At 42.4% G+C, this 10,000-nt stretch overlaps 1 protein-coding gene across 3 annotated transcripts in view; it reads right to left on the bottom strand.

Annotated features, from left to right (window-relative positions):
- The window catches only part of csmd3a (CUB and Sushi multiple domains 3a), a 534,059-nt gene that overhangs the window by 296,354 nt on the left and 227,705 nt on the right, over window positions 1-10,000 (bottom strand). For all 3 annotated transcript variants that reach the window (XM_037534188.1, XM_037534189.1, XM_037534190.1), the window contains exon 21: window positions 3,069-3,257. In XM_037534188.1, coding sequence (XP_037390085.1) covers window positions 3,069-3,257 — 189 coding nt within the window. The remainder of the gene's footprint in view (window positions 1-3,068; window positions 3,258-10,000) is intronic.

Genomic DNA, 10,000 nt, shown 5'->3' with positions numbered 1-10,000 from the left:
TTTTAGAAAAGTGACACTATGAAAATCACTCTGTATGGAATTATGCAGTGGCCAACAAAAAAAATCACGACAAATTCAGATTATTTTCTATTTACGATGCTTTAAAGTAGGCCCACTTAGCCCTGATGCTGCTCTGCACACTCTCAGCACTTGATGAAAGCCGAGGATACTTTTCCAGAAGGCATGAAGAAGATTTGCTGAGATCTTTGTTATGTAAGCAGGCCATGTAAATATGTCATTTTTTAGAAAGAAATTCAAACATATCAGCTTTACTGCTATCGTTTGTCTTCTATTATCATGGCTGACTCTGCACATAAATGCAATCTTTGGCAGTAAACATTGGCAGGTTAACAGGCTCTACAGGGCGTTGGCAAAATCTCATTCAATTCGAATTCTAATGAGAAATTTTCATCAAAACACCTAAATTATTCACATCGGACAAGTACGTGGTGGTTTAGGGGGTCTTTAATGGAAAAAGGTGGGTTGCACAGCACCTGTATCAGCAGAAAACTCTGGCGCTTGCCTTACAAAGTGATGTACTATTAACCAGCAAGCATAGCAAAAACAAGCAAAACCAAAAAGCTGCTTTTTGTTTATGCCATATTAATTACACAGTTCAGAGTACTTAGCAAAGTGGCTGAAAAATTCAGAGGAAGGTTCTAGCGTGGCACAGGATCAGTGTGTCGGGGGTGGTGGGGATTTTGCAGTTAAACGTTTTAGAGCAAATATCTTTTTAGAATTAAAAATGCATGAAGTGTATGACAAAATATGATCGTGTAATAAATAACGTAAAGAGCTAATTCCACTTTTTCTGCTCCAGGCTGAAAGAGCCTTCGACACAAAGCTCTAGCTGTTTGTATCTATTATTTACAGCTTCAATATGATCTTTGTGTGATCTTTAGTTAGTCTCAGTCTAGCACTTAGTCTGGTTGTAGTGTTTGCTGCTTGCTGTGAGTTTGTGTTTGACGTTTGTTGCTGTTTGACAGCGGTGAACTTGCTTTGTGGCCCTGAACATCTAATAACTGGTCTTCTTCCGTGTGCTTAGTATCATCATGTGCAAAGTTGGAGCCAATAAAGTGACAAGATGCTTATTTTTCAATAGGGCATGAACATAAATTACTATATTGAGGCCATGAACTACTATTTTAAGGCCACAATTTACTACACCAAGGCCACAATGTAGTATGTTTAGGCCAGAAAATTCTATATTATGGTCACAAATTAATATATTCGCGCCATGAGTTATGAAAAACTTAAATCTTTGCCTCAATATAGTAATTTATGGTCTCAATATATTAAATTGTGGGGTTTTGTATGTAAAAGAAGGAATAATCTTCATATTTTTCCTGTTTAAAGAAACTGACCGACTAGTGGCCCAATTAATCCATAAATTGAAGCCATAATGGGCCAATTAATCAATTATGGAAATCACTGTTAGATGCACCCCTAGTTTCCAGTTTAAAATGTTACTCTAATGAGTTGGATTTTGCTGTCATAGCTCATCAAAACTAACAGTGGTGGACAGTAACTGAGTAACTGAGTAAATGTAATTAGTTTCTGTACTTTAGTATTTTTGGTGTATCTGTACTGAAGTTTCTCCGTTCTGGACTTTTTCCTTTCACTCCACTACATTTCAGAGTCTAATATCCGACTTTTTCCTCCTACATTTTGAGAAATCTGTCGCTCCTTTTGGTTTCTGTGTGTATAAAAACGTAACTTGTCAAAACGAAAGAAGCGCAAAGCCAGAGCACCAATCAGGGCCCAGCGGTCACTTTGTTTAGAGCTGGTTTTGACCTGTTGGTCATACCGACCCAGTGCAGCACGCGGTTCAACGTCAGCGCAGCAGCGTAAAACTTTGGGAGAGTCTGTTCAACATAAATGATGAACTAACCTAACTTTGTGTAAATAGAGCTCAATATAGAAATATGTCCACATATGCAGTCGAGACTGACGCGGCTTTTTTCTGAATTTCTACAAACACCATTCCATTTTATAGTAAATGAGTTTGGGCTGGTTTATGTTTATGAACAGACGCCTACAGATCAACATAGTAAAGGAGCTCATCTGTGATCCTGAGTTTAAAGCCAGTTTTTATTCAACTTGGAAATAAGTTGAATTGAGTTAATTAGTCTTTTAGTACTTTTACTTGATACTTAAGTTCATTTGAAGGGAAATACTTTAGTACTTTTACTCAAGTGGAGGTCTAAATGGAGGAACTTCGACTTTTACTGGAGGAATATTTTACCTTGGGCGTCTCGACTTTAACTCAGGTACACGGTTTGTGTACTTTGTGCACCACTGAAAACTAAGCAGGTGATAAATGAGAACTGCCACCATGCTAACACTACCTTCACAACAGATCTCTCATTACAATGTAATCATTCACACGCATACAAATAAATGGCATTTTAAAATAATAATCGCTCAAAAATGCAATACGCTGCAGTTCAGTTCAGGGTTGAATGGGATTTTTTTTTCTGTTCGGCTCAAAATAAAGCATTTCAACTGGAGAACAGAAGCCGTTTCAAAGACTTAAGCATTAGTGTTTTGTTTAAAATGAAGAAAATATGCTCAATTCACACGTGCCCAAACTTTTGACTGGCACCGTATGTCATTAGTAACGGACACCACGGTACACTGTCTGCGCACGGCACTTCTGGAACACAGTACACGACCTTGTCACTCATGAGTTGCATTCGAGTCACTGGACAGCCTGACACGGAGCTCCTCAGCTCCTGCTATAATGACCTCCTTTGTAGCTGTTAGCTGCCATAACGACATCAGGAAGGACCGCATGCGTTTCTGTCACTGCTGTGACCCCAAATCACCCCTAGGCCAGACAAATGTTTTCTTTACGCCCCTCCCCCTACAGACAGAGTGACAGGTGCCCCAGGACTACGAGACTACACTTTGACATTTCCGCACTGAACCAGCTGTCTGTCAACTCCCTCCGCCAAACATTTACTTTGTTTGACATGTCTGTCCGACTTCGCCACGCTCCAATGCAACCATGAAGGACTTGTCGGAAGTGGAAACATCCAAGCGAATGAAAGCTGCTGACCACGTACCCACACACCTTGGCAGAGGGGCACTCCACGTGCGCCGCCCGCCGCCCAGGCACGTGATGGCCCGTGGCCCCTGCAGCCGGTAGCCCGGCTCGCACACAAAGGTCAGGGAGTCGCCGATGCCAAAGCCGCCGCCGCCATGGCGACCGAACTGTGGCACGCCAGGATCCTCACACGGCTCCAGATCGTATTCTAAGACAGGACACACAATTGCATACAATTAATTACAAATCATGTTTACATTTTTGTAGTATTAAAGGACAATTCCTGTGATTTTTTACATTTATGCACACTTCAGATATACGTCCTCACATATGTAGGACATAATTACATATCAATATGAACGTATGGGCAGTCGTGGGCTGGAGGTTAGGGAACCAGCCCTGTGACCAGAAGGTTGTCGGTTCGCTCCCCTCAGCTGACAGTCCATGACTGAAGTGCCCTTGAGCAAGACACCTAACCCCCAACTGCTCCCTGTGGATAGGGCTGCCCACCACTCCGGGCAAGTGTTCTCACTGCCCCCTAGTGTGTGTGTGTTCACTAGTGTGCATGTATGTGGGTGTTTCGCTGCACGGACGGGGTAAATGAGGTCTAATTTCACAGTGTGCAAACACAGAGACAAATGGCTGTAAATAGGTATTTCAACATTTCTGCATATTTAAAATAATTTCAATGTCTGCACGATTCAGAGCGGTTTGATGTGAAATGGTTCACCGTAGGGAAACTTGGCAAATGAGTCAAAACGATTTGCAATGGTGGTGATAAGAACCAGGGGTCACAATGATACAACACAAACACGGTGTCCTACATACAGCTCCACACCACGAATTCATTAAAAAAATGAACTAGACCAAAATATTATCTTCAAAATATAGCAAAACAATGTCTCAGACATCAGGCAGAGCCTTCCGCAACTACGTGGTGTCATTTCATGCACTTTTCTGTGAAGGAGCGTTTAGAGGCATTAATCTCTTTCTACGTCTGGTTACTTTCACCACCACTATGAAGTATTTTTGGCTGGGTAACTCTTAAATAAAGCATTTCACTTCAAACCACTCTAAATGACTTCGTGTACATATTAAATAGGGATGTGCAATAAGAAGATTTTTACACAAGGCATGACATTCGAAATTCATCGTTTTATTTTGGCAGATGTGTTTTTCACTCATGCTGTATTTTAATGCTACTGCTACGCCTGTACTAAAATGTTGTAGCATAATATGCACAACTTGTTGACTTGTTGCGGTACACAGCCAGTTATCTCGGTCACGATTGGCCCCTCCCAGTGATTTTGTTTACCTCTGGTCTTGTCCATGTGCTTCCCTGTTTTGATTCTTCCCTGTTCTGCCCCCTTGTTTCTAGACTCCGCCCTTGATTGTTTTCACCTGTGTCTTGTTAACCCTCGTTGTTCTTGTATTTAGGCCCTGTGTTTGTTAGTGGCTGGTCTTGTATGGTCTTGTTTCTTCTGGCCTCCGTCGTGTGTCTAGTCTGCGTTCCTTTTCATAATGTCTGTCCCTCCATCTCTCCACTTTGACCCTGGGCTGTTTAGAGCCTGATTGTGGATTTGCCTCTAAGAAATCTCGCTTCTCTCAGCGTATGCGTCCTCCTCATCATCGCCCCCCCCCCCCCACCCCCCCCCAATTACAACCTCTTACTTTCAATGCAGCACCTTACGTTATCTATGGTATTTAAATGAGCAACTTTGAAATTGCATTTTTTTAATGCAGCTTAAAATGGCCCAATAAAGAGCAAACAATGATGTTTTATTATATTTAAGTTTGGCTAATAGAAGAACTGCAAACGTGCTGTTGTGTTATTTCATGTGTTTATTTACTTCACACAGGACGAGCTCCGGATTTTAAAACAGGCCAATAAATATCAGCCAAAAAAATTTGGCTGTAAAAAAATTAGAATCAGCCTAATCATAACTCTTATTTGTGCCGGAAATATGAAAAAAAAAGATTTACAATCCCCTTTAAAACCCTTAAATACATTTTCTGACCTCATTTAAATCTATAAAAATGAACAAAAGCATGCACAAAATCAGGCTGGAAGGACTTTTAGCTTTCAGAAATATCAGAGTGTCAAACTTAGCATTAGCCTTGTAGCTCCAGCACAAATCAAAAGGAAAACTTCATTAGAGGTGGAAAAATTTTACGTTTAAACTTTTTTCTTTCATGCAGTCTGTTTCTTTACCGTATCTTGTTGCAGTTAAACGCCGTCCTGCCACTTGCAGCGCGTCCCATCATGATTCATGCAATAGAAACAGCTCTCAAATGTAACCCCAGGCTAACACGGCCAACCCTGCGCTAATCAATTCCGCCTAATGTACACAGATTTCCATCGTTTAGAAGCCTGTAAGTCATGAGGGGGAAAAGGTTTAGCACTGCTAGGCTGCAGCTGCGCTTTGCACCGCCTGTGGCGTTTCCGGGGCTTCTCTGAGAGGCTGGACGGTTTGAGCTTTTGCCAAATGCGTGTCATCCACTGAGTGACGAGCAGCTGGTCGGCCCCCTCGGCCCACCACTGCATCACTTTCCTTCATTTTCTAGAGCCGTGCTTTGCATGCTAAAACCACCCTATGCTAAAGTTAAACAAACACCGTCCTCTCGGGGTTCTCACACATTTCCCACTTTCCAGTTTCCGTACTTTTTCCCGAATTCAGAATGAATCTGAGCAAATGGCGCAGGACAAAACAGCCGCTGTGGGAGAGACGCTGCTGCCAGGATTCTTTCCCAGCTTTTTTAGCCTCTAGCACGCTTGGCTGCGTCAATGGCTTTCTTGCAAAGTTTGCAAAACGCTCTCTTCTTAACCAAAGTTGTAATGCCGTGCTGGTTAGCCAGCTCTCTAAGAGTTTCCAGCTTGGTACAGTGAAGTGGTAAATTCAGAGCTTGTTAGGATTAACTGGGCCTGCTAGGGTCGTCCTTTTGCGTACAACTTTGTGCTCTGATGACCCCATGACCCCATGTTGCCTCAATCACACTTATTCAGCATGACAAAAAAAGATCAATGCACACACCTCTAACATTTCCTGATATTACATGTTTACTAAAAATGTGTCAAATTGGGTTTATGGACTTTAAAATAGATTCCTTTACTGCGAATTCACTACATTTACGGGGCAGTCGTGGGCTGGAGGTTAGGGAACTGGCCCTGGATAGGTGGATAGGGCTGCCCACCGCTCCGGGCAAGTGTGCTCACTGCCCCCTAGTGTGTGTGTGTGTGCTCACATGTGTGTATGTGGTGTTTCCCTTTACGGATGGGTTAAATGCGGAGGTGAAATTTCCCCGTTTGTGGGATTAATAAGAGTCACTTAACTTATGAAGTTGGCATTCAAGCTAACGATGGCATCTTTGACATCCAACCACATTTTACTCATTTCCATTCAGTTTTTAACATGTCCTCACCACCGATGTCACTGCCCAGCGCATTGTTGCCATTAAGGGCTGTACCACTACTACATCAGTTCAGCGATGGACTGAGTCAACATAAATATTGATTTCTGAAGCAGAACTCAATATCATACTGACTCAGAAATCATTTATTTGATGAAACAATTATTACATCCATGCTAAAGTTTCAGAACTATGAATTTGATAAATAAATATGATAAACATTCTAATATCTACACACGTCAGCTAATATAAGTCTATTACTTTACTCTGCTAGGCAGCTAAAGAGGGACGTTCAAACCGGTCAAAGTTCATCTATGCTTTGACTTCTTGGAAAATGGTTTGGAAGCACTGGGGATTGAACTGGCAACCTTCCGGTCACAGGGCCAGTTCCCTGACCTCCAGCCCACGACTGCCCTTTTTTGTGTGGTATTTGGGCTTATTCATTCAAAGACTACACTATACAACAACTTATTATACAAAGGTCAAAAGGTCAGTGTGACCAAAACTTGGTAAACATCCTTGTATATGGTCCCTGATCAATAGGCATATCATATTGAGGCCTTTTGACTGATTCTGACCCAGTTTCTCTGAGCTGCTCTACACCTAAAGGGCCCCTTATGAGTGCATTAGGCCTCACTATGGCCTACATCAAATCAAAGGGTTAATACTGAACCAGTCCAACTGGGCAAGTGGTACTATGTGAGAAATGCTGCCATTAGTCATGTAGTTCGATCAACTATGTTCACAACCTCTTGGATGTTCTCCAAACCAGTGCAGCCCAGTACATATGAATGGAAACCTATGTTGTGTATAAAGACCTCTGCTCGCTGTTTATGGCAACTGAAGGCCTTTTGATGAATTGACTTCCTTTCGGTTCTATTCACTCTGCCTGTGAATAAGAACCAAACAGCTTGAGGACATTTTAGGCCTAATGAGCTAGACCTGCAGAAGGGCCCGTACTGCTGTTGCATTCTTGAAGCCGCTCATTGCTGCTTGCGGCTATATTTTTTAATTGTATTTATTCATGATATAATTCCAGCTCTTACTGCTGATAAGATGTATTCAGCACTTTGGGTGGCTGGTTTGCATCAGTTTCAGACACACGTTTGTTTGAATTTAGTTCATACAGTGTGGACTGGATAGAAAGTTCTCAAGATGCATCTGGTTTTGGACCAACGTTTAAGGCCTGATTGAAGTTGTAGAGTCAGTAGAAAATAATAAGAATTATTAGAACGAATGACTGAATAAGAATCCCAGGGTTCCAGGCATTGATTAACTTCTTCATCCGTTTCTATTCCAGCAAACTCTGCTCTCTCTTTGCTTTTGCCAATCCTTAAATGACAGAAAAACAAAAATAGCTAATTGTGAAAAAGTCACTGTCTGCAGTTTCCCGGGGTGTGAATTTCCTGCATTATGCGTGCACATGTCTGATCCTGTCAATGGCATCAATATTTAATAGCGGCAAAAGGTCAACATCCGCCTTCAATTGGACGATCTATATTATGCTAATGCACGAGTTCTCCTTGCGGATGATTCCATGACTATTCATGAGTGTGGCTTCTTAATTACTGTACAGTAGTGCTCGTTTCCCCTTGCCTAGCAGGGCCTTCTTGACCACTGGCTCATATGGGTATTGGTATATTTTTGACCTGTACAGATTGTCCTCTAAAAAAAAAAAAAAAAAAAATGCACCTTTGAAGCCCTTAAGCCTCTTATTCCAGGATGGAGCCCCTTTATCAGCAAGAGACGTTTAACCATAGGCATGAGCGGTGAGGTTAAACAAGGATTTGGGGCTGAAGGAAAGTGCCTTTGACTTTCTAAGGCTTTTTCTTTTTCCTTACAGACAGAGTCTCTTATTCAGCTGGTGGGGACTTTTCTTATATTAAAAGGTGGATAAGTGCATTCCATGAGGCCGGTTTAACCCCTGGCCGTTCTAGCAGGGTGTATACGCTCTTGTGTGCAATGATCCAGTAGGGATCTGTGGCTTATGAAAACTCCAGCCCAGAGCCAGCTCTCATATTACCCTGTGGCTCAGGCTCAAATCCAGTCCAGGAGGTTTCGGGCACCAGCGATAAGTCCCCCAGCTCACCATCGGCAGCTCAAGCTGTTGCCAATTGATTGCTTTTCATCAACATGCCACTTTCCAGGCCTCTTCTGTATTCAAACACTGGCATACTGGCTTATCGCAGAAGATACAAGCTTGCAGGCAAGATAGCACAATAAAGAAGTGAAGGTAGTTTAACCCCCTCTTATAGGAGCAAACATGCTTAACGCTGGGGTTTTACTGGGTAACAAGGCAGTAACTTCACGCTTTATGAACTGACTGAGATTAGGCCCTAAAACACTTTATGAAATATGCAGTGTGATAAATAAATAACAATCTAATACATTACACAGTAATTAGGTACAATGTCATCACAATTTAAAACTTTAAATAGCCTCCATCAGATCCCATAAGGACTAAAACCACACGCTGAAGCTGTTCACCCACGTTAAGGTGCCAACACGTTTTCTTCACAACTTTGCAGGCATTTCAAATCTCAACACACTTGGAGCAGAAAAGCTAATGTAACAGAGGTTTACAGGTTCTCAGTCTACAAGACGACTGCTACTACATTTTATATACACAGCTTGCAGTGGTGAACCCTGACTATTAGAGCTAGGCCCTCAGTTCAGGAATATCTGTCAAAACCTGGTGGAAAAATGAGAAAATAAACCCCCTAAAATCAGGCTAAGCGCTGCTAGTGCTCCCATGGTATTTCTAACAGTGTCTTAGCACAAAGCCAACACTGGTGCACAGGAACATTATTGGCCGGTGTAGATTCCACATGCCCATTTGTGATATTGGTCAACACGGCTTCAAGTGTTTCAAATGTAGTTTTTTTTTTTTATTTTCTCCTCAATTTAGTCGTTTACAATTCTACCCGCTACTTAGGACTCTGCCAATCAAATGACACTACCAACGCTAGGAGGGTGAAGGCAGCACAGGCTTCCTCCGAGACCTGTGAGACCAGCCGTCGCTTCTTTTCAAATCGCCACTCACGCAACGTCACTGGACAGCCGAACGCGCTCGGTGGACAGCGCCGACCGCCAGATCTGTTTTGTCAGCTAACAGACGCCTGCGCTCACTAGTATCGTGCTGAGTGATGGGGGAGACGGGATCTTCTGATGACACGGCCAACGCTTAGATGGTTGCGCCACTCGGGAGCTCCTCAAGTTTTGTTTTAATAGCAAAGATATGTCTCGGGAATGACATTTACCAGTGTTATATTCATTAAATATTTATAAATGAAAAATTTAATAGCAGATAAATGCTTCAAGAACTGCGTGGTCATGGCAGCCCTATGCGTTTGAGTCTCCCCACAGGAGAATAGACCACTTTGCTCTTCTCGGCTGCTCTCTGAATGCTGTAAAGTGCAAAAACGGAAAACAAGCTGGCTACCGGCCACTTACAGTAGGATCCTGCAACAGGTGGCTAATACAAGTGGGAAACAGTGTAATAACCAAGACAAGCTTAAATAACCTACTCACTGGGAGTTTTGT

The sequence above is a fragment of the Pygocentrus nattereri genome, chromosome 24, assembly GCF_015220715.1.
Source record: "Pygocentrus nattereri isolate fPygNat1 chromosome 24, fPygNat1.pri, whole genome shotgun sequence".
Taxonomy (NCBI): domain Eukaryota; kingdom Metazoa; phylum Chordata; class Actinopteri; order Characiformes; family Serrasalmidae; genus Pygocentrus; species Pygocentrus nattereri.
This window is presented reverse-complemented; position numbering and strand designations above follow the sequence as displayed.